The sequence below is a fragment of the Labeo rohita genome, chromosome 22 (genome assembly GCF_022985175.1).
Source record: "Labeo rohita strain BAU-BD-2019 chromosome 22, IGBB_LRoh.1.0, whole genome shotgun sequence".
Taxonomy (NCBI): Eukaryota; Metazoa; Chordata; class Actinopteri; order Cypriniformes; family Cyprinidae; genus Labeo; species Labeo rohita.
In genome coordinates this window covers 32,477,759-32,504,371 of record NC_066890.1, presented here as the reverse complement: position 1 = coordinate 32,504,371, position 26,613 = coordinate 32,477,759, and the positions used below count along the sequence as shown (strand labels likewise).

General features: G+C 30.1%; 1 protein-coding gene across 4 annotated transcripts in view; it reads right to left on the bottom strand.

Annotated features, from left to right (window-relative positions):
• The window catches only part of patj (PATJ crumbs cell polarity complex component), a 154,737-nt gene that overhangs the window by 128,003 nt on the left and 121 nt on the right, over nucleotides 1–26,613 (bottom strand). For 3 of the 4 annotated variants that reach the window (XM_051094263.1, XM_051094266.1, XM_051094265.1), the window contains exons 1-12: nucleotides 26,434–26,578; nucleotides 25,939–26,100; nucleotides 24,264–24,318; nucleotides 23,991–24,169; nucleotides 19,991–20,164; nucleotides 19,697–19,836; nucleotides 18,495–18,675; nucleotides 9,739–9,867; nucleotides 3,892–4,134; nucleotides 2,129–2,231; nucleotides 1,947–2,035; nucleotides 1,530–1,671 (exon numbers count right to left, since the gene is read on the bottom strand). In XM_051094263.1, the coding sequence (XP_050950220.1) occupies nucleotides 1,530–1,671; nucleotides 1,947–2,035; nucleotides 2,129–2,231; nucleotides 3,892–4,134; nucleotides 9,739–9,867; nucleotides 18,495–18,675; nucleotides 19,697–19,836; nucleotides 19,991–20,164; nucleotides 23,991–24,169; nucleotides 24,264–24,285 (1,402 nt within the window). In that variant the 5' untranslated portion in view covers nucleotides 24,286–24,318; nucleotides 25,939–26,100; nucleotides 26,434–26,578. Of the gene's footprint in view, nucleotides 1–1,529; nucleotides 1,672–1,946; nucleotides 2,036–2,128; nucleotides 2,232–3,891; nucleotides 4,135–9,738; nucleotides 9,868–18,494; nucleotides 18,676–19,696; nucleotides 19,837–19,990; nucleotides 20,165–23,990; nucleotides 24,170–24,263; nucleotides 24,319–25,938; nucleotides 26,101–26,433; nucleotides 26,579–26,613 lie in introns of those variants that run through there. The other variant, XM_051094264.1, reaches the window with a different exon arrangement.

The window sequence follows — 26,613 nt, the reverse complement described above, 5'->3', positions numbered from 1 at the left end:
AAAATTATACACACACACACACACACACACACATAATATCTATGCAGTTGGAAAAAAAACAAACAAAAAAAAACAATAATTTTACTTTCAAATTTTTTAAAATAAGTTTCTTTTTTAATTAATGAAATGTACTAAAATAAAATTTAACTATTAAATATTAATTATAAATATTTGTGTTTGAATTTGTTTTGATGCAGTTTAACAGTTCAATAATTTCACATTTTTATTTTCTTAAAAATGAATTAATTAAATGGAATTAATTAAAATGCAACTTAAGTATTTAATATTACTTATAAATATTATATAAATATTTGTGTTTAAACTTCATATTTTGATGCAGTTTAAAATTTTTTTTTTTTTTTTCAAATTGATGAAATGCACTAAAATAAAATTTATTTAATAATATTTAATATTAAATATAATACAATATGTGTGTGTGAATTTAATGTTTTGATTTTCAGCTTAAGTCCAATAATTTCACGTTATTAGTTTTCTTAAAAATAAATGGAATACATTAAAATGAAATTTAAGTATTTAAGATTAAATATAAATATTTGTGTTTAAATTTCCTGTTTTGATGCGGTTTAAAAGCCCAATAATTTAATGCTATTTATTCTTTTTTAAAATTTAATAGAATTCACTAAATTGAAATAAACATAAAATAAATATTTGTGTGAATTTCCTGTTTTGATGGAGTTTAACAGTCTAATAATTTCGCATATTATTTATTTTCTTAAAAATTAACTGAATGCATTAAAATGAAATGCATGTATTTAAAATTAAATATAAATATAATTTAAATATTTGTGTGAATTTCCTTTTTCTGATGGAGTTTAACAGTCCAATAATTTCACATATTATTTATTTTCTTAAAAATTAATTGAATGCATTAAAATGAAATGCATGTATTTAATATTAAATATAAATTGTATTTAAATATTTGTGTGAATTTCCTTATTTTGATGGAGTTTAACAGTTCAGTAATTTCACATATTATTTATTTTCTTAAAAATGAATTGAATGCATTAAAAATGAAACATTTATTTCATATTAAACATACATATAATTTAAATATTCATGTGAATTTGTGTGAATTATTTATTTTCTTAAAAATTAACTCAATGCATTAAAATGAAACGCATTTATTTAATATTAAATATAAATTTAATTGAAATATTTGTGTGTGAATTTCCTGTTTTGATGGAGTTTAACAGTCCAATAATTTCGCATATTATTTATTTTCTTAAAAATTAATGGAATGCATTAAAAGGAAACGTAAGTATTTAATATTAAATATAAACATAACACAAATATTTGTGTGTGAATTTCCTGTTTTGATGCAGTTTAACAGTCCAATAATTTCGCATATTATTTATTTTCTTAAAAATGAACAGTGCATTCAAATGAAAATACTATAAATATTTATTATTATTCTTACATTTGATAAAATGTTAACACTTTTATTTTAAAATATTTCAAATGACTCTGTAGGTACAGATCTGATCCTAACACAACACACGTCACTTTACCTTTATCTAGCGATTTTTCTACGGCCGTCCTCTTGGGCGAGTTGATCTTCCTAATAAGGGTAAGGTGTACGATATCACCCGTCCGCTTCATTACCTCCAGGACTTCCTGGTTGGTGAATCCCTGGAGGTTCACGCCATCCAACTGTTCACACAGACACAAAGACAATCAAGAAGTCACTTCAGGCCCGGCTAACCGGGCTCTCCAAGTTGCCTCAGCGGGACCGATTAGCCTAGCGTGAGTCTGGGAAGAGCGTGACAGCTGACCGCGTCCGCGCTCAAACCCGTTCTTATTAAACTGTGACTCAACATGAGATGAAAGAGACGTCTCGCTTAGTTGGCGTTCTGTTCTGTCAGAGCGCTCGTACGGACACGGGGCTAATTAAGGTAGAGCTCATTAAAAAGTGATTAAGAACCCACTGCTATTATCCTGTCGTGGACAAGGATTTTCCCGCTCTGCTCAGCGGCGCTGCCTGGAACCACGTTCTTCACAAAGACCCCCACCGCATCTGACATGCAACAGAGACGAGAGGAAATAATAATTAACAACATACTGATTAGTCGTCGGGATTCTGGGAAAACAAGGAAAATGTGTTTCTTACCCTTAGTGGTCAAAGCGTTGTATCCGATTATGGAGATCCCGAGGCTTTGGCCTTCTTTCTTTTTTAACGCAACTTCATGGATTTCGTAGCCCTCCAAATTCGGCTGCAACATTACAAAAAGAACAAAAACTGACTTTTGATTTATTGTTTTCAAACACTGCTTTTTTGTTACAGGGTGAATCTACAAAAACATATTCAGGCTGCTTATTATCCCAAATTCCTCAGACAAAAATAATATGAGAAAACGATATCACAGATAGGCTTATGGGCGTAATTTTGATGGACACTAAGAAAAAGTCATAGTGGCTATTATTAGATTCCCATTTCTGTTTTACACTTTAAAAGCAATGTTACAACAAATCATATTTTGTTAAAAATGTTATCTATCCATTGTCATTTTTATGGTAACTTTTATTATTATAATTATTATTATTATTATTATTAAATTTAAGCAAATTTCTCCTTTATCACTGCAGATACACATCTGGATATTTTATTTAAATATTATTTCAGGGATTATTTTATTTGATTATTTCAATTATTATTTTATTTGAATATTACATATTATATATTTTTATTACTGCATTGCAATTTTTAGGCGGTAAAACAAAAATTACCATGTTATATAGTTGGTAAAATATTAAATTTTTTATATTTTTTATTACTGCATTGCAATTTTTAGGCGGTAATATGATATATAAGAGGTAAAATATTACATATCTTATATTTTTATTACTGCAATGCGATTTTAGGCAGTAAATCAAAAATGACCATGTTATATAGTTGATAAAATATTTAATATTTTACATTTTTATTACCGCAATTAAATTTTTAGGTGGTAATATGTTATATAGGAGGTAAAATATTACATATTTTATATTTTTATTACAGCATTGCAATTTTTAGGCGGTAATATGTTATATAGGAAGTAAAATAATACATATCTTATATTTTTATCACTGCATTGCAACTTTTAGGAAGTAAATAAAAAATTATTGTGTTATATAGTTGGTAAAATATTTCATATTTTATATTTTTATTATCGCAATTCAACTTTTAGGTGGTAATGTGTTATAAAATATTACATATTTTATATTTTTATTACTGTAATGCAATTTTTAGACGATAAAACAAAAATGACCATGTAATATAGCTGGTAAAATATGTCATATTTTACATTTTTATTACCGCAATTCAAATATCAAATACAAATACTATCTTGTTAAATAGGTGGTAAAATACTACATATTTCATATTATTTTTATTACCGCAATGCAATTTTTTAGACGGTAAAACAAATATTACTGTCATACAGATGGTAAAATATTACATATTAAATATTTTTAATACCACAATGCAATTTTTAGGTAGCAAAACATTGTTATATAAACAATTACAACTTAAATACATTATAAACAATTGCTTTACAGTAAGTATCATTTTGAACAATGTACTAATGTCTTGATTTAAAAAAAAAGGAAAAAAAAAACTATGATCATAAAATTAGTCTAAAAATTAACATTTTAACTGAAAATACATACAATTTTAGATTGATTTCTGTATAAATAATAAAAAACAAAATGTATTTATTTAGAAATAATAAAAAACTAATACTAATTAACTTCTTTCCTATTTATTATAAATTTCTTGTGAATGAATGTGGATGAAATATTAACCAGACGTGTTTGTTTTTAACATACTGCATCATATAGCTAATAAATCATTCATTCACTGATTCATTATAAAGGTGGTGTATTCTGTACCGTTTTGCTGCCCCTGCGGGATGGCACAGGAGGTGGAGGTGGCAGGGAGGTGACTGGAGCGGCAGTGGGGGCAGGTGGAGGTGGAGGCGGAGGCTGGGCCGCCCCCAGAGGGTCCCGTGCGATTAGCATCCTCACATGGGTACCGCAGGCCTGCAGCACCTGCACCACCTGGTCACTAGCCAAACCTCGAGTGGACGTCTCACCGATCCGCAGGATGTGATCACCTGTTCTCAGCCTCCCGTCCTGAAAGTGAATGAATCCAGATGTTTTTCTGTAATTCCTATTATTCCCAATGATTGTGTAACAAAATTAAATAATAATAATAATAATAATAATAACAATATTACAAGGAAAAATGTTTATTTTGTTATAAATATATATATACACAGTTAAATATTATGTAAAATTAATTTTGTTTATATTTAAATCTTATATTTTATATATACATTTTTATATTGTTAAACTTAAACATTACATTTAAAACATTTACGGTTAATTTCTTATGTATTTATTAAATGTTAATAATATGAAACAGATTTCTAATAAAATGTTTTACAAATATAAATTTTATTATTTTATTTAATTAATATATTACTGTAAAACAATTGCTTTTAGTTTAAATCAGTCTAAAAGCTAAAATAATTATAAATATGTTGTATTAATGTTAAGAATATTAATGACATATATATATATATATATATAAATTTTTTTTTTTTTTTTTTTTTTTTTTTTTTGCATAACGGTTAAGAGAATTAAATAACTAAAATAATCCAAGTAATGTTACAAGAAATTCTATTTTGTAAAAAAATTTGATCTATCCATTGTCATTTTTATGGTAACATTTTTTTTTAAATATAAAATAATAAATAAAATAATAAAAACAATAAACATTTTAATAATTTAAAAATAATAAATATTTAAAAAAATAATATCTGAATATCTTATTCTTATTATTTGATTATTATTCTAATGATTATTTTATCTGAATATCACATATTATATATTTTTATTACTGCATTGCAAATTTTAGGCGGTAAAACAAAAATGACCATGTTATATAGTTGGTAAAATATTTCATATTTTACATTTTCATTACCGCAATTCAATTTTAAGGTGGTAATACGTTATATAAATATGTTATAACATTTATGGTTAATTTCTTATGTATTCGTTACAAATTAATAATATAAAATTAAATAGATTTCTAATAAAATTTTACATAAATATAATTGGTATTATTTTATTTAATTAATATATGACGTGTGTTATATCAAATTGTTTGGTACCAGCACAATTGCAAGCCATATTATGAGTCATTTTTTTCTGGCCCCCAAAGTATAATTTACCTCCTAAACACAGGCCTGAGCCAAATCTCACATTTACAACCTAATTTGTTCCCATCATCCACAGGTGCAAGAGCCAAAAGTCTAAAATCCACAATAACCGTGTCACTCTTACGTGGCCTTTCCTCACGGCCCTTTCCGGTCGGCTTGAGCTGTGAGACGTATTCTTCTTTCTAGGACTCTGGCAGACGGGCCAAACGGACGGCGAGAGGAAGGGGGAGGACTAAAGAGTGATTACACAAAGCGCGGAGAGGAGAACAGCCGTCTTTGTGAAGCGCGAGACATGAAAGGCGTTTGATACATCAACTTGCGCAGGGAAAATCTCGGCAGCTTGTTCCTGCCACTGTGCCGGGGACAGCGGGGGTGCATTGAAGCCCGCCGCAGCCATTAAAGGTTGAAATGGGAAACGCCAGGGATAACAAAGCCCTGATTTTGACAGCTTTTTTGGAGCATAAGATCCACTGATGTGTGAAATGCAAGCAATGTGCCTTTTGAACAAGAAGGGGTTTGTTGCCTGAGCTCTGGACACTGGGTGGGAGAGAAGAGGAGGGGCGTGTGTGTGTGTGTGTGTGTGAGGGGTCTAAACCAGGACAGGTTGTTTTCCAGTCTCTGTCCCTCCTGGCTAAGCACTGAAGAAAGTAAAGCTGACATTAGTAGGTGTGTATTGAACAATCTGCTTTTTTTTAAGTTCCCACGTCAAATGCTTTCCAGTAGCGCTGAAGATACGGACAGAGAAAAGTCATCTAAATAAGATTACTGCAAACGCATGCATACTGTACGTTGTCGTACATGACGTCTATTCTCAAAACTAGTCACTTTTGAAACTACCATTTCATCTTACAACTGTTCTCCTAATGTTTACATTTAGTTAAACATCTAAACTTTATAGTTTTTGTATATTGTAAGCAACAATATACAGTGCACAGCATAAATGAGTACACCCCATCTAAAACCTAACACATTTAGCAATTACTCTTTACTTAGAAGGCATGTTAGGATTCTTTGGAGATACAATGTTCCAACAAGTCTGCTATCCACCTTATTTCTCAATGCGGAAGTAAACTGTTTTCTGGTAATGTGTTAGACGTCCTGTCATAATCCGCCATAGGGAAATAATGAGAAGAATATCGAAGTGCAGTAAATTTGCACTAAAAAACCAGTGTGTTCATAATTAAGGCAATACATTAAAATAATATGGTAAAACACACTCGTTTGCAATATCAAGCAGCAAAACAAGCTTTTTGTGCAGCTAAAAATAGCTGGAAGTGGATGAGACTGGAAGCCAGACACAAAAAAATAACAAATGGCTGCACCCACTCTTATGGGAAAAATAAGGTGAATATAATGGACTTCAACTGTGCCCCCAATTTTGAACTTCCAAAATGTAGTTTAAATGCAGCTTCAAAGGGCTCTAAATGATCCCAGCCGAGGAAGAAGGGTCTTATCTAGCGAAACGATCAGCCATTTTTTTCAAAAAATATTTTTTTTTATACTTTTTAACCATAAAAGCTTGTGTAGCACAGGCTCTGGGATGTGCGTTCTTGAATGCTTTGTTTATTTTGAACGGATCTTTAATGTGACTCGGAAGAACGCGTCTCGGGGAGTGATTCGTTCAGTCGTGCATGCGCAACATCCTATTAGGTTCTGTACTTTAATTAGTTCACCTGTTTCGAGTCTTCGGGTTTTTCTGAGTCGTACGTTCATCTTATGGGGCTGTCACGTGACGCTGATTCTAAAATCAACGAAATGACTCGAAAAAACATTTGTTCATTTTGCTGAACGAGACTCAAAGGTCCGAGTCGGTAAAATGATCCGAACTTCCCATCACTACTACGAATCACGTCTAAGTTCATTGTCTGTGTACTCCGGCTAAAAACGGTAGAGTATAAACTCCATCTTATTTTCTCTTGCAACTTCAGAATCGTCCAACATCATTGCAGCTTTTTGTTTGTAAACAGCATTTGACTTGCACTTTATTAGTCTTTGTGCGTTCGCTTTGTAAACACTGGGTCTGTAGTTCCACCTACGTTCCGCGTGACCTTTCAACATGATTCAATAGTACATCGTGAACGCGCATCCCAGAGCCTGTGCTACATGAGCTTTTGTGCTTAAAAAGTATACAAATTTTTATTTTTCGAAAAAAATGACCAATCGGTTCGCTAGATAAGACCCTTCTTCCTCGGCTGGGATCATTCAGAGCCTTTTGAAGCTGCAACTTTTGGAAGTTCAAAATCGGGGCACCAATCAAGACCATTATATGAAATAAAAAAAAACTGAAATGTTTTCCTCAAAAACCATAATTTATTCACAACTGAAGACAGAAAGACATGAACATCTTGGACGACAAGGGGGTGAGTAAATTATTTGTAAATTGTTGTTTTGGAAGTCGACTTCTCCTTTAAGGAGGTCGTCCTTCAGGAGTTAAACAGGACAAATATGAAAATTTGTCACGAACTTGTACACTCAGTGCCAAGAAGGGTCAGAGAGGTGTACTTATAAAATTCCACATTTACAGAGCCCCTGATGGTTAGAAAAAAAAAAAAAAGTTAGGTGAATAACAACAGTTTCTCAGAATGCCAAAGTTTCTCAGGGGAACGCAACATTTTTGCAAGCAAACTCAAAGTTTCTCAGGTAAACGCAACACTTTTGTAAGCTAATGCTAAGTTTCTCAGAGAACAGCAAAATTTCTCAGAGGAACGCAACAATTTTGCAAGCAAATACTTAAGGCCAGATTTACTAAACAGGGAAAATTTCCTGAGGAATGCAACAGTTTCTTGAGAGAGAGCAAAGTTTCTCTGGGGAAGGCAAAAGGTTGGCAAGACACAGTATCTTGGGGGATCATTACAGTTTTGCAAGATAACACAAATTTTCACTGGGGAATGCAAAATTTTTACAAGAGAATGCAAAGTTTTTCAGGGGAACACAACAGGTTGGCTAGAGAATGTATCTCAGTGGAGATAAAAAAAAAAAAAATTGTGAGAGAACACAAAGTTTCAGTGGGAACACAATACTTTTGCAAACTAACACAAAGTTTCTCAAAAATGCAATACTTTTGCGTCAAAAGCAAGTCTTTCAGGGGAACCCAACAATTTTGCAAGTTAATGCAAAGTTTCTCAACAATATAGTTTTGAGCAAACAACATTTCTCGAGGAAACGTGACATTTCTTGCAAAAGAACACAAAGTTTCTCAGAGGACCGCAACTGGTTTGCAAGAGGATGCAAAGTTTCTCAGGCGAACACAATAGGTTGGATGGAGAAAATAATAGTTTTGTGAGAGAACGCAAGTTTTTGCTGGGGCAAGCTACATTTTTGCAAGAGAACGCAAAGGTTCTTGAAGGAACGCAACAGTTTCATAAGCTAACGAAAAGTTTCTCAGGAAACACTATAGTTTTGCAAGAAAACGCAATGTTTCTTGAGGGAATGCAACAATTTTGCGAGAAAACCCAAAGTTTCTTCGAGGAATGCAACAGTTTTGCAAGCTTAAGTTTCTTAGAGTTTTCTTAAAGTTTCTCAGGGGAATGCAAAATGCTTAGGGACAGATCTACTAAACAGCAAATTCCCTAAGGAATACACATTTTCGCAAAAAACTTTGCTAATGTCAAATTTCTCAGGGAACGCAACTGTTTTGAAAGCAAATGCAACGTTTTTGTGAGAGAACGCAAAGTAAAAAATTTTGCAAGTTAAAACTAATTTTGTTGAAAGAACAGTATATTTTTGCAAAAGAATGCAAAGTTTCTCAGGAGAACACAACAACTGTGCGAGCAAACACCTAGGGCTGAGAAATGAGAAAAACCAAAAAACTTCAGCCAAAATGTTTTGCAAGAAATGCAAAGTTTCTCAGGGAATGCAACCGTTTTGAAAAGAAAGGAAACTTTTTCAGGGACACACAACATTTCTGCGAGAGAAAGCTACGTTTCTTGGAGGAACCCAACCGGTTTGCAAGCTAAAACACAGTTTCTCAGGGAATGCAACAATTTTGTGAGTGAAAGCTTATGGCTAGATTTCCTAAACAGGGCAAATTCCCTAGGGAACACAACATTTTTGCAAAAAACTTTTGCAAAAATGTTTTGCAAGCTAATGTGAAGTTTCTCAGGGAATGCAACCGTTTTGAAAGCAAATGCAACGTTTCTCAGGGGCAAACGCAAAATTTTTGTGAGAAAACGCAAAGTTTCTTGGAGGAATGCAACTGTTTTCCAAGTTTTTCAGGGGAATAAAATAGCTGAGAGAAAGAATGCAAAGATTCTTGGGGGAATGCAACAATACTGCAAGTAAACATTAAGTATGCCAGGAAACCCAACTGTTTAACCCAATTGTTTTTTTGTGAATTTATAATGATTCATTCACATATCAGACATTGCAATTCTACTGAAAACCATAAACTGCATAAATTGCACTGGGTGTAACAGTGCTAAATCACATATAAACTCAAATCAATGGTTCAGCGATCACCCATAATTCTTAACAAAATGCATTAAGGAAATATGTAGGAGATGTAAACACAAACCCTATCGGCCACGCTGCCTGGCAACACGGTCCTGACCACCATTCCCGTTTCCTTTCCTCCGACGATCCCAAATCCCAGGCCGGATCCATCGTTCACCAGCTCGATCTCCTCCACGTGTCCCCACTGATCCTGCAAAAGACACACACAGGAGACAGTTTTCATTCCCTTGTCTTGTCTTACACATTCAGAGGTCAGTGGGCATCGGTCATAATTTACTTTGAGCCACAAAACTGTCTACTTTAAGAATAAAGATCCATTCAATCACCTTTGATTGTCCAAATAGGGAGCGATTGACGACCCAAGACCTGTGACTACATCCTGCGGCAGAGCCGTAATAGGGCACGAAATGCTAATGAACGTGTTAACGGTGTGATCCCGCAGTGGCTGATCAATGTCAGGGTCAGGAAAGCCCACGAGAGTCTTTGTGATCTCACGTCAGCCGCGCTCCTAATCACCCAAGTCTCCTTGGGCTCATATAAATGACCTGCAATCAGTACATTTCTGTTCTCTTATTACCAGGCTGTTATCTGCCGGGTGACTACCTCTGCAATTTTCTCACTATCTAATGAAACCCTCCTCTGCCGTTCGCCCCGCCGCTCTTTCGAAACAAAGCTTTACACTCGCGCTCGTCCCGCTGTGAGGAGAAAAGAACCATTTCGGAGATAAGAAGTCTCTTTCTGTGTCCCCAAAGAAAAACTTAAGTGCTTTTTTGAGACTTACTTACTGGGGTCGAAATTCACCTCTGTCATGATTCATCAGTGTATATTAGATCGGAGGGAAAATGTCATTCTTCAGACAATATTATGCACTTTGTATGTTGCATAATGGATTCACATGGATATGGACAGGACTGGGTTTTGGGTTTTTGGGTTTTGCACTTTTTTTGAAACTAAACATCTAAACATTTGAGTTCAGGAAACAAAAAACAAAAACAACATGAAAACCAAAAGCTAAAAATAAATTCATAAAACAAAAAGAAACAAGACAAAACAAAAAGAAAACAAAACGCAAAATTAATAATTAAATACATGAAATAAAAAAAAACAAGAGAAAATTAAACTAAAAATTAAATCCAAAACAAAACACAGAAATCCAAAAAATAAAAATAAATTCATAAAACAAGAAAACAAGAAACAAGAAACTAGCTTAAAAAAAACACTAAAAATAAAACAAAATAAAAACAAAATAACTAAACAAACAAAACCCAATGATACAAAATAAAAACAAGACAAAACAAAAAAAAAACTAAATGCAAAATAAATAAAATAAAACAACACTAATTAAACTAAAAATAAAATGCAAAATAAAAATAAATTCAAAAGAAATCAAAACACAAAACTAAAAACTAAAAATAAGATCATGAAACAAAAAGAAACAAGACTAAAACAAACTTAAAAACACTAAAAATAAAACAAAAATTAAAATAACTAAACAAAGACTAAAAATACAAAACAAAAACAAGACAAAACAAAAATAAAACTAAAGAAAAAAACTAAATACTTAATAAACAAAAGACACAACACAAATTAAGCTAATAATAAAATGCTAATAATTAACTCAAAATAAAAATAAAATTATTCAAAACAAAAAAATTACAAACCACAAAACTAAAAACTAAAACTAAATTCATGAAACAGAAAAACAAGACAAAAACAAACTTAAAAACACTAAAATAAAACAAAATGAAATAACTATGCAAACAAAAACTAAAAATAATACAAAAAAACAAGACAAAAAAAACAAAACAAAAAACTAAATGCAAATGCAAAATAAATTATATAAAATAAAACAAAACAAATAAAAATAAAAATAAAATACAAAACCAAAAACTAAAAATAAATTCATAACAAAAAGAAACAAGACAAAAACAAACTTAAAAAAAACACTAAAAATTAAATAACTAAAAAAAAAAAAAGAAAAGAAAAACAAGAAAACAAAAAATGCAAATAAATAAATAAAAACAAGACCAAATTAAACTAAAGATAAAAAGGCAAAACACACAAAACCAAAAATTACATATAAATTCAAAAACAAAAAGAAACAATATAAAAACAAATTTAAATACTAAAAACACAACAAAATGAAAACAAAATAAATAAACAAAAAAAAAAAAAAAAAAAAAAAAAAAATACACAATACAAACTTAAACTATAAAAACAAGACAAAGTTAAACTAAAAATAAATTGCAAAACAAAACACACAAAACCAAAAATTAAACAAATAAAAAAAAACGAAATAAACAAAAAAGAAAAAGAAAAAAACAAGACAAAACAAAAAAAAAAAAAAAATGCAAAAATAAAAATAAGACAAAATTGAACTAAAAATAAGTGGCAAAACACACAAAACCAAAAATTAAATATAAATTCTAAAACAAAAAGAAATAATACAAAAACAAACTTAAACAGTAAAAACACAACAAAATGAAAATAAAATAAATAAAAACTAAAAATAAAAACAATACAAACTTAAACTATAAAAAATGCAAAACAAAATACGCAAAAAAAAAAAAATAAACTCATAAAACAAAAAGAGACAAGACAAAAACAAACTTAAAAAAAATAAATAAAAAATAAAAATAAATAAAAATAACAGTTAAAAAAAAAAATAAAATGCAAAACAAAAACATACCAATTAAATAATTATATTTATGCAAAAAGACTGAAAGTTTGTAACTGTTCTTTTAAACATGCCTGGCAATCCTATAGTAAATCTAGAGGATTAAAACACAGCAAACACTGACGACCCAAACCCAACAAATACAGCTATATTTCTTTCCACAAACAGCCGTATTTCCTTCAGGCCACAGCTTAAATAAACATCTATACATTAGCGATGGTTAATGAGAAAGCCATTGTGGGAGGCAGAAAACATCTCCGTTGGGAAAAGGCTTGGATGTTATTCCTCCAGGAGTGGGAATCTCAGAGCAGTGCAACACAAGTCTTGCCCGCATGAAACTTTCCAATGGAGTATAATTAGGATTCAAGATATTTTCAAGGGCTTCAGAGGTCTGGCTCTACTGAGAGATAGAAGCGCAGGGGAAGTGAGGAAAAATATACCTCAGCTACATTTGTTCCTGCTCTCCTCCATTTAAGGGAAGGAGCGCTGATCCCTCGGGGTCCTAACAATCTTAAATAGATAAATATTTTCTCAGCTTTAAACGATAAGAGAATAGATTGAAATGGAAGGGAAGGTGGGGGTCTGTTTGAATATGGGGTTAGCTAGAGGACATAATACATGCTTGTGGAGTGACGTCTTCATTGCTAAGATTTTAAGCCAACATATGATGATTGACATTAGTAATTCCCAAGTCTCAGATTGACAGGTATTTAAACGTAATAAGGAAACAATGTGTTCAGAGGTTTACCTACGAAGGGCTTACATTTTACATGAGCTACAAGGGTGGATCTTAGAAAAACAAGACTAGGTCACCAAAAAAAGAAGAAAAAAAGAAAGATATTAAATCAGAATAATTCACTATTCTAAATATATATCAATATAAAAAAGGAAACATGTCCAGGTCACCAAAAATAAATAAATTAATTAATTAAAAAAAAAAAAAAAAAACACAATAAATATCAATTCTATATTCTAAAGAAATGAAAACATGAAAACAAAACTAGGTCAAAAGAGAAAAGAAAAGGCATATTAAATCATAATTCACTATTCTATTTATAGATATATAAAAAAAATATAAATAAAATTCTCAATTCTAAATATAATAAATATATGAAAACATTCTAAATATATGAAAACACGTCTCTGTCACCAAATAAATAAATAAATAAAATAAAAATCATATTAAATCAGATTAATTCACAATTTTAAATATATATTAATATATACATAAAAAATGAAAACATAGAAACATGTCCAGGTCACAAAAAAATAAAATAAAAAAAATAAAGAAATATATCATTACATAAATATATCAATTCTAAATATACCATTACAAAAAAAAAAAAAGAAAAGAAAACATGGCCAGGTCACAAAATAAATAAATAAATTAATAAATAAATAAATAAAACTCAATTCTAAATAAATCACTACAAAAAAAAAAAAAAAAAAAAAAAGAAAACATGTCCAGGTCACAAAATAAATAAATAAAAAAGAAAAGAAAAAAGAAAAGAAAAAAAAAAATTATTTATATATATATATATATATATATAAACTAAAATAAAAATTAAACTAAATAAGCTCAAATTAACTAATAATAATAATAATAATAATAACAATAATAATAAACATAAAATAAAATTTAAACTAAATATACATTCAAAATTAAATAATAATAAAAATAAAAATCATATTAAATCTAAATAATTACATTTAAATTTATTTATTCTCAATTCTAAATATACATTACAAACATTAAATAAATAAATAAAAATAAAAATCATATTAAATCTAAATAATTCACAATTCTAAATATATCAATATAAAAAAAAAAGATATTAAAATGAAAATTTTATAAAATGAAAACATGTCCAGGACAGAAAAAAAAGAAAAAAAGAAAGAAAGAAAGAAAGAGAATAAGAACGAAAGAAAAAGAATGAAAGACAAATGAAAATCAGAATAATTCACTATTCTAAATATTTATCAATATAAAATAAAAGAAATTAAAACGTGTAGGTCACCAAAAAAAAAAAAAAAAAAAAAGAAAAGAAAAAGAAAACAATCATATTAAACTACAATAATTCACATTTCTAAAATATATACATCAATATCATCATTTTCATGTATAAATACATAAACAAATATATTTCTAAAAAAATGTACATTAAAAAGGAAATAAAATGATATTTTGAAAGTGAGTAAAAAATGTAAAATGAATAAAAGCGGAATTATTTATTATTAGAATCATTAAAATCACACTAATTTACAATTCTAAATATATATCTAAATAAATAAATATAAATTAATAAACAAGCTTAAAAAACAAGCTTATTTAAATATTACATTAAAAATCAAATGATTTTTGTAATTTGCATAAATTAAATGTGTAACAAGAAATAATCAATTCAAAATTTTTAATTACTTACAAAACTTAAGAATTAATCATATAAATTCCAACTATAAGCAACACTAAACAAATTAACATGAATACGTGAAAATAATTTATTTAAAAATGTTAAAACTAACCACTAATGTGTCAAAAAATTGACTGACAATCAATTTAAAATCTTAAATGATTTACAAAGCCAAAATCACAACTATAACCACACTACATGTTAAACTAACAACCCTAATATAAATGCTAAAAATTATTATTTAATATATGGTGTAAAAATAGTTTTTTTTTTTCCTTTACGAACATATTTTTCCCCTATTATGACCTGTTGATGTTCTTGACAGGTTTGCGAGATTCATTCAAAAGCTTTTTCCCTTTTTAACATCACGATAATCGCCAATATCACGTCTTGGCAAAGCCTTCTGTATCGTCCGTCGCCTTCTGCGTTTGCGGTATTGAGTCATGTTTGCGATAAAATCCATTTTATTTTATAGAGCGCAACAAACAGATACTTAATCTGACTTATAAACAAGTTCAGCGCCACTGACTACTTTGTTGACATCTGGTGACACAGAGTTTGGCCGGGCAACAAGCAATCAAATGAAAACCAGACTTTTGCTCCATTAAACACAAGCCCGTAACGGAACAACACATGAATGAAACCAAAGTCTGGCTCCTACATACTCCGAATTAACAATATTAAACATTTCAGATCGAAAAAATAAGCATCGGCAGAGCAGAAATACACAACCTGGCTTACGATGTAAAGACCAAATCAAAACTACCATCATTTTTCCAGCGAGAGGAACTCGCCGTGCGCGTTCGCCATTAATTTGAGAGCGGTTAAGTTTGGGTACTTAATTAAAGTCGACGAGAGGGAAGCGTTGTGTTTATTGTTGAAGGCTTAGGTTAATGCAGTTCATCTACTGGCTGTTGGTCTTTCCAGCCTCATTTTCTTTCCTCTTCCGAGCTTATTTCTTTCACAAAGGTCTTTCGGATGAACCTGAGAACGTCTGCGCATTTCTGTCTTTAGTTAGACGCGCTTAGGTTATATCAGGATGTTTTAAGGGCTTTATTTTCCTGAGGATCACATTATAATAATGGGAACAAGGCAAATAAATATGCTCTTAGTTTAGGCTGCATTACTGTTTATAGCTCAAGCAGGTTAAATCCAGATGCTTAAGCAATTTCTTGCCATGTCTGTCACTGGATCTGATAATGTGTATATGATAGAAATTAAAACATCACCAATACAAACTTAGCTCAGTTTGTTAGGCCTTAGGAAATACTGGCTTTATTAAACAGGTAAAGTTAAACTTGAAAACCATGTAAAAGCCAAAAATGCTATATGCACTTCACTAATAAGTTTAAAAATGTACATCAAATGTACTGACTTAGAGATTTTGGACTATCGTCTCTATCGTAGTTACACGCTCATGTGACATTGCTGTGCTACGTGGTCACGAAAAAAAAAAAACATTTAAATAAAACAACATGACAACAAGACCAAACAAAAAGTATATATAGAAAATAAAATAAAAATAGAAAATGTAAACGTGACTTTAAAATTAACATTTTTTTCAGAATTGGGAGATAAAAACTCAATATTATGCAATTTGTATGATGTTGCAGAATGAATACATATATGGATGTGGTTTGAACTGGGGGAAAAAGCTGATTTTATGTGCTTTTTTGCAACTAAACATCTGAATTAAGTAAACTAAACTAAACCAAAAATAAAACAAATACAAATAAAATATAAGCTACAAAACTAAAAGTAAACAAAAATAACAAAACTAAATGAAAAATAAACAAAACCAACCAAACAAAAACACACAAAATTTTTTTAAAAAAAATGAACAAAATAAACCCAAAAATAAAAAAGAAACAAAAGACAAAACAAAAACTAAAAAAAAAACAAGAATAAATGCCAAACAAAAAGAAACAAGACAACAACAAACTTAAAAAGCACTTAAATAAAAAATAAACTAAACAAATCTAAAAATAAAACAAAATGAAAACAAGACAAAAACAAACAAACGAAAAAGTATATATAAAAAAAAATAATAATAAAAATTGAAAACGTAACCATGACTTTTTAATCTTACACTAAAAAAAAAAATAAAAATAAAAAAAGCAACACATCTGCTTTGAGGAAAGAAAACTAAACTAAAAACTAAAAATAAAACAAACAAAAATATAATTACAAAACAAACCAAAAACTACATAAATAAAACAAATAAAGCCAACACACACACAAAAAATAATAAAACACAAAAAAAACTTCTCAAAAACAGAAAACAAAACAGAAAATAAAATTCAAAACAACAAAAAATAAATGCAAAACACAAAACCAAAAACTCATTATTCACAAACAAATAAAAAGAAACAAGACAACAACAAACTTAAAAATAAAAACACTAAATAAATAATATACACTAAAAATAAAAAATAAATAAACAGTAAAATATTAAATAAACACTAAAAAACTAAAATAAAAGAAAGAATAACTAAACAAATCTAAAAATAAAACAAACTGAAAACAAGATAAAACTAAAAAGTTGACATAAAAAAAAAAATTAAAAATGTAACCATGACTTTTTAATTTCACACTGCACTGTTTTACGTTTTCATTTTATGGATGTGGGTTGGATTGGGTTGTGTTAAAAAATAAATAAATAAATAAAAATAAATAAAAATTATATATGCTTTTTTGCAACTAAACATTTAAATTGAGAAAACAAAACAAAACTAAAAACTAAATAAATAAAACCAAACAAACAAATACACACTACAAAAAATAACTAAAATGCAATGAACTACAAATAAAATGCAAAAATAAACTAAATAAAACCCAATAAATAAAAAAACATAACAAAAACATAGAATAAAATGCTAAACAAAACACACAAAAACAAAAACTCATTCACACACAAAGCAAAATTAAACAAGACAAAAAAAAAAACACTAAAAATAAAACAAAATGTAAAAAAAAAATAACTAAACAATCAAAGCAAAAACAAGACAAAAAGTATATACAGCAAATAAAATAAAAATTTAAAAAAGTGAACGTGACTTTCATCTCACACTGCACACATTTCAGAATTTCAAGATATAAACTCAGAATTTGGAGACAAAAACTCGCAATTAGGAAAGAAAGAAATCTGAATTCTGAGATATAAACCAGATTCACTTTCTATTGACTTTGTAGTGGAAATAGGCTCATACAGCTATTAACTCCAAAGATTAGCTCACCTAACATTGTTATTTACACTTCCTCTCATCGTTTCAAACGTAAATGCTTTTCCTCACCATCAATGACAGTTTGCAATTTGGATTTTTCTAATCAAACGGTTTCTAATCAATCGTAAACGACGTTTCATGCCATAATGTTTAGTCATGAGAACCAACGGTGATTGATGTTACTGGCATCCAACGAGCACCACAGACGCCGTATTTGATTCGTAAACCATCAAGCTACAGCAGGCGTGTCAAACTCAGTTCCCAGAGGGCCGCTGTAGAGTTTAGCTCAAACGCTGCTCCAACACGTGTACCATGGAGTTTTCAAATAAGCCTGAAAGAGCTGATTAGCTCAATCAGGTTTGTTTAATCAGGGTTGAAGCTAAACTCTGCAGGGCTGAGCTACAGTTTCAAAGTAGCATCCCCAACTGCTGAAGAACTATGACGGACACAAAGTCCCAGTTAAACACTGAACAACACAATGCGGCGGCAATTAAAACAGCCGTACCGTCTGAGCGGGTCCAGATGTAGAGAGTCTGGGTTTGGGCACAGTGTCTCTGGCCACCACCAGCTCCACTCGGTCTCTCTGTTGCTGGAGAAGAGCGATGGCCTGCTGCTGCGTCACGCTCTGATCCAAAGGAATCCCGTTAATCGCCAGAATCTGATCATTCTCCTGCAATCTTCCATCCCTGGAGATAAGAAATATTATGTTTATCGTCCATGTGATTCATCTAATTAAAATAAATGAGTCAATATCATGCTAAAATATTTGTAACGCTTTGTAAACAAACACAGTGCCAACACAATACAGTCATAGGCCAAAAATATCAGCACCCTTGCAATTCTGTCAGAAAATGCAACACTTCTCTCAGAAAATTGTTCCAATTGCAAATGTTTTGGTGTTCATGTGCTTATTGTTTTTGTTTGCACTGCAACAACACAAAAAAACAGAGACGAAAAGTCAAACTTTCACACAGAACTTACAAATGGACTGGACAAAATTATTGGCTCCTTGTCAATTGCTTTTCAAGCATGTGATGCTCCTGTAATTTGTATTTAGACACACCTGTGGCAAGTAACAGGTGAGGGAAATATAGTAATCACACTTGCAACCAGTTCAAATGGACAAAAGTTGACTTAACCTTTGTGTTCTGTGTCACACTGAGCATGGAGAAAAGAAAGAAGTGTAAAGAGTTGTTTGTGGATTTGAGAGAAAAAATTGTGGAAAAACATGGACAATCTCAAGGCTACAAGTCCAGATCTCTTAATGTTCCTGTGTCCAATATCATCAGGAGGTTTACAGCCCACGCCACTGTAGTTAACCTCCCTGGACGTGGACGGAAGAGCTAAATTAATGAAAAATTACAACAAAGGATTGTTTGAATGGTGGATAAAGAACCCTGATTAACTTCCAAACAAATTCAAGCTGATCTGCAGATTTAATTTTGTCTAGTGCATTTTTTGGGTTCTGTGTGGAATTGTTTTAGATTTCACTTTTCGTTGTTTTTTTGTGTTGTTCCAATGCAAACAAAAAAATAAACACGAGTACCAAAACATTTGCAACTGCAATAATTTTCGGAGAGAAGGGTTGCATTTTCTGACAGAATTGCAAGGGTGCCGATACTTTTGGCCATGACTGTAGGTACAACTTACATCTGGCTACAAATCTAACTGAAAACATTTATTTTAATATGAAGAAAACATTCTCACCTGTCTGCGACGCTCCCTTGTTGCACCTGTCGGACGAAAACACCATGACTGCCCACTCCCTCTGGTCTCAGGCCGACCACACTGAAACCTAGACCTCCAGACAACGGCTTCTGCAGGCTGATGAGCTCTGTCTTCCTTCCCTGTGTTAAACGTGCAAGATATGATGCAGCATTCATACTAACTGTATAAATAATGCAGGCTGAGCTAAAACATTGTGGAAACTATGTTCAATATTTGGCACATTAAATGAAACAATGTTTATCTAGAGGAAAGATTACATAAAATACATCCCACCTTTGCCGCTGCATGTAACCATCTCTGAAGCTGCTCAGAAGATATGGTAGTTGAAGCTGTACCGTTGGACACTACAGATCCCAGGCTGCTGGACGGACGACTCGCACTGACGATCAGCTGACCCTTCCTGGAGAAACTGAACTCGGTGCATGTGTCCGGAGGCAAGCTGTTTAACTACAAAGAGAGGAAAAGTTAATTCTAAAGCTATAAAGATATATATTAAAGAAATTTAATAATAATAATAATAATAATAATAATAATAATAATAATAATAAACAATAATAATAATAATAATTATTATTATTATTATTATTATTATTATTATTATTATTATCATCATTATTACAAATGATTACATATAACAAAAACAACAACAACGACGACCATTTATAAATTAGTTTGGAACCTAATTTAATAATAATAATAACAATAATAATAATAATAACAGTAAAAATTATTCTTATTATATTTTATTATTAATATTAATTATTACATTTATTATTATTACTAATCATCATCATAATAATAATTTAATGCATGAGTTGGATACTTAAATGTTTCAGATGTGTTATTTAGACAAATATAAACAGTTTACAATTATTATTATAATATAATTAATAAATATTATACCAAGAAAAAAAAGACAAATTCTATAAGCAAATTTGTTTGAAATACATTTTAGTAATAATAGTAATTATTATTAACATTATTATGAATACTTTTATCATCAGTAATAATTCTAATAGTAGTAGTAATAATAATAATAATAATAATAACAACAACAATAACAACATAATTTAATGTATAAGTTGGATATTTAAATGTCTCAAGCGTGTTTAGACAAATATTTATTATAAGTTGTTTAAACAACTTATGTTGTTTAACAACAAAACAAAAAAGATCATTATTGGAAATATATTTTATTAATATTAATAATAATAATAATAATAATAAAATGCATGAGTTGGATACTTAAATGATTCAAATGTATTATTTTGACTGATTAAAAAAATTATATTTATAACATTACAAATTTGTTATAAGTATTATAATACTGTAATATAATTAATCAGAATTATTAGTATTATTATTATACCAATTATAATACCAACGACAATGTCTATCTATGAATGTGCTTGAAATTTATTTTAATAATAATAATAATAATAATTTATTATTATTTTAATTATTTAATGCATGAGTTGAATACTAAAATGTTTCAAATGTGTTATTTGAACAAATATAAAATTGTTTAAAAAAATCTATTTAATAACATTACAAATTTGTTTTAAATACATTTATTATCATGATCATTATTATTATTATTATTATTATTAACTTTATCATTATTTAAAAAGTAGGACTAAATACTTAAATGTTTCAAAAAAATTATAGAGACGAACATGAATTGTGCCTATTCATTTGTTTCACAACAAGCTCTCTAACTATGTAGCGGAGAGGCCCTGACAGTTACAAATAAATACATTCATAAATACACAGAAAGATTTGATATGATTCAAGCATCATCATTCAAATAGCCTGTCCAAATAATTCCTGCATTCCGGCAGTTACAAACCACATATATTATAAATCACGTAGTGCTGAGATACTTGAATGTTGTTTTACTTATGCATACAAACATAAATTGTGCCCATTTACGCATTTGTATACAAAAACCTGACCGTTGTAAGTATACAAATAAAAAAAATAAATACACTTGACCCATTATCTCATAGCTTGTCCAAATAATTTGGGACAAACCATGTACTGTTCATCTAAAAGATAAAACAGCCCACAGAGGAACAGCCATGTCCTACAGGCAGAGGAAAGGAAAGAAAAAAAAAAAAAATCAATACATTCCTCTGCAGTATTCGCTAGTCCCCAACAGGTAATGTATTAATGACCTTTAGACTCTTACTGTGGGAACTTATCAGTCTTGTGCTTATTTAGTCCGGGCTGACAGAGCAGGTTCCAGCCTATTTCATCGATACATCTCCGACAAGGCAGTTACTCAAACTCAGACAGTAGATATTAAGGCTTGATAGAAACTCCGGCTGTTGCCCGCCTCGACATACTTGATAGGTTTTTCACCTGACGCATTCATAGGCGCACGTCTGACCTTCCCAGCACTTAGAATATGAAGGCGAGCTTCCGTTATTGCCATTATCTTAATTTGGTGTGCGGATTGTTTATTGTAAAGAGGTTTCTTGTGTCAATAAAAACTCTGACTGAATACAAATAGGGACGAGAGTCTTTCAGCATCTCGAGTGTGTGCTTAAGAAATACATGCTCACCGGGATGGGATGCAAACAAACAAGTTCATTTTTAGAAGTTCTTTGAGTCTAAATAAATGATGTGATTTCTATGCTGATTTGGCATTACGAGTACACATTAACATACTATGCTTTAGCTGACCTTGGCGTTTAACTTTCAACATCAATAACATGCATAAAAATTCTACCATTATATAATGACCATTAGTGGAAAAAAAAAAATTAAAGGGACAGTTCACCCAAAAATGAAATTACAGCACGATTCATTCCCCCTCAAACATCCTAGGTGTATATGACTTTCTTCTTTTGGACGAATACAATCAAGATATATATATATATATCTTTGTGTATATATATATATATGTGATATATATATATCTATCTTGAGATTACGGTTTATAAAGTTTTAAATATTGATAATTTTCTTACACGATTTGCTTCAGAAGTTCTTTATTAGCTTCCTGGAGCTGTGTGGAGTACTTTTTATGATGGATGGATGCACTTTATTGGACTTCAAATTCTGAACACCTATTCACTGGCATTATTAAGCTTGAAAGAGCCAGGACATTTTTTAATATAAATCTGATTACATTCTTCTGAAATAAGAAAGTCATATACACCTACATATGTTTATGTTTATTCTATACATAGGTGTAGAATAAATAAAGTATTCAATAAGGGAATTCAATTCAAAAAATATATATTCAATAATTACACGTAATTAGACATGAATCTAACCAAGCAGCCATGGAATGAGTCACATTACAAATTGATTTTGAAGCAAAAAAAAAAAAAATTGGAAAAGATCAAAAACTAAAAATATTAAGTGTTTGTAACATTAATAACAAAATGTTTTTTTTTTTTTTAAAAGATCAGGCTTGTGTTTGTTTGCTTGCTTTTTGTTTAAAGATGAAATAATCTTATCTGCTGAGGCACTGCATATGATCCTGGTTGCCATAAAAATATTAAGTGATTGTAAATGATAGAAATAAAAAAAAATATTGAAAAAAAAAAAAAAAACTGAAAAAAGGGGGAATAAAGAAGAAAAAAAAAAACTAAAAAATATATACATTATATTATAATATAATATTATATAAATATATAAAACCTAAAAGAAAAAAAATATATTTATATTTTTAAAAAAAATAGGTTCAGAACTGTGTTTGCTTGTTTGTTTTCTTCTGTTTAAAGAGGGAATAAACTACTCATCCGATAAGGCACTGCATATGTTCCTGAAAATATAAAGTGTTTTCCAACACTGAGAGAAATAAAAAAAAAATGTTTCAAGTACCAAATCAGCATATTACAATGATTTCGAAAGAATCACGTGACACAGAAGACTGAAATAATGATGCTGAAAATTCAGCTTTGCATCGCAAGAATAAATTACATTGTAAAATATATTCAAATAAAAAGCAGTTCTTTTAAACTGCAATAATATTTCACAACATTACTGTTTTTACTGTATTTATCAAATAAATGCAGCCTTGGTGAGCATAAGAAACTTACTTCAAAAGCATATAAAAACTTACCCCATACTTTGAAACAGTAGTGTAGTGGTGTATAACTATACATACATACATACATACATACATACATACATACATATATATATAATATATATATATACACACATATATACATATATACACACATATATATATATATATATATATATATATAAAGAAAAAGGTGGACAAATATATCTATTTTGGTAGAAGTCTCACCTGGTCTTTAAGCTGTTTGACGGAGTGCTGCAGGGTGAGGATGTGGCCGAACAGAGGGCTCTGCAGGGCTTCCTTCAGCGTGCCGAGCCTGTCGCTGTGGGTCCACTCTTCCCTCTGCACGAGCTTGGACTGAAGTCTTTCCAAGGCCTGGAGCACCTGCTGCCGCTCGGAAGCAGACACTGAGAACACACACAATTGCGATATTAACCATGCAAAGACGGATTAATGACATAGTAGGCGTGCTCGGATGAAAAGCGCAAAAATGACTGATACCTGTCGGTACGTTCTCAAACATCGTCGTTGTCTTAAAAATTCAGTGCAGATTGATCTGTGAAAGTGGAAGGAAATGGATATTTTCAAGCTTCAATCTGATTTTAAAATCAGTCAATAAAGGCAAGTCACTGATACTAATTTAATTAGGCTTTTAAAAATTATTTTATGGAAAATATACACTAACAGTCAAAAGTTTTTGAACAGAAAGGTTTTTAATGTTTTTTAAAGAAGTTTCTTCTGCTCAACAAACCTGCATTTATTTGATCCAAAGTACAGCAAAAACAGTACCAATTTTAAATATTTTTACTATTTAAAATAACTAAAATTTTCTAATGGAATATATTTTAAAATGTAATTTATTCCTGTGATTTCAAAGCTGAATTTTCAGCATCATTACTCCAGTCTTCAGCATCTCATGATCTTTCAGAAATCATTCTAATATGCTGATCTGCTGTTCAAGAAACATTTTTATCATTTTTATTATCAATATTTAAAACGTTTTTCAGGATTCTTTGATGAATAGAAAGATCCAAAGACCGGCATTTATCTAAATTAAAAGCTTTTTTAACATTATACACCATACCACTCAAAAGCTTGGAGTCAGTATATATTTTTTTTATAATTATAGAAATTAATACTTTTATTTAGCAAGGACGTTTAAAATTGATCAAAAGTGATTATAAAGATAATTGTAATGTTACAAAACATTTCTATTTCAGATAAATGCTATTCTTCTAAACGTTCTATTTATCAAACAAACCTGAAAAATTCTACTTCAGCTGTTTTCAACAATAATAATAATAATAAATGTTTTTTGAGCAACTAATCAGAATATTAGAATGATTTCTGAAAGGTCATGTGACTGGAGTAATGATGCTAAAATTTCATTTTTGAAATCACAGGAATAAATTACATTTTTAAATATATTCAAATAGAAAACTAGTAAAAATATTTCACAATTTTTTGTTTTTGTTGTACTTTGGATCAAATAAATGCAGGCTTGGTGAGCAGAAGAGTCTTCTTTAAAAAAAACATTAAAAATCTTACTGTTCAAAAACTTTTCTTTTGACTGGTAGTGTACATACATTAAAATTGCTCTTTTTGAGTGCAATTTCAATTAAAAAACTGTAGAAATACTAACAATGTGTGTTTAATAGTTGCTGTTATTATAATTATTTTAAGCAAAAATAACAATAACTTATGGGATGAGTTGTACCAAACATTTTCATATTTCAAATCAGCTATTAAATATAAATTGTGCCAATATATATTAAAACATCACACTTTTTATTATGCTAAACTTTACTGGGTGTCAATACAAGTTTAGTATAAATCATAATTAGACTTAACAAATAGAAATAACTTTTCAAAGTTTTATTACGTTCCATGTTGACCTTGGCTTTTTTTCAATTTCCATAAAAATGAGAACCATGCAATGTTACAACTCATAAATCATCAGTTTCTCCAAAAAGACAGTAGTAAATCTTAGTTTTACTACATTAATGTTGATATGATGCATTTGTTTTCACATATCCCAACAGAAATAAATGCATTTTATTAATCTAAAACTCAAGTATCTATTTCTATAACCTGTACCCATATCTTTCAAAAGATCATCTGCTAGTTTCTGTTCACCTGAACAAAAAACAAAAGTGAGAGTATCCACCCTACTTACCTGCTATATTTATATCCATACACTTGGTTATGAGGTTAAATCAAATCTCTGCCACTTCGGAATCCCTCATAAAACTAAATCCAGCATTTCAAGTGTTGTTTTGGGCTGAGACTGAGTCTTGTTTTGTCTGTTCGTGTGTGTTTACACCTGCGCGAACCTCACCTGAAACCAGGAAGTGCGTTATCATTCAAGTTTCGGCGAACTTTATTTAAGTTTAAACACAGAAACCATTATCTAACTGAGGGATAAGGAGGTGTTTATATTACGAGTCTTCAATTAAACCATTGTTTATATAATGTCATGTAACGTAAATTACACAAACGCAATCAAACAGGTGCATACGCCGTAAAACACCGAGTCACCATTGAAATCACTGCTGTAAAAACTTCCTGACAGTCTAAATAATGCACTAACGAATCTGTTTATTAATCGAAACCTGCTTTTTCTTTAACTATCAGTTGTAAATCATAACTTTGAAAGGAGTGAAAACACAACCTCATAACAAACGTGCTCCTGCTTCCCAATACAATTCCTATTATGTACACAGGCTAGCGCAGTTAGCCGATTATAAAGTTGATTATAACTATCAAACACCGCGAATAAGTTGCACCAACACTTGGTTTTAAGTGCAAACGTACTCTAACGAAATAACCTGGCTTTATTAAGTATATGCAT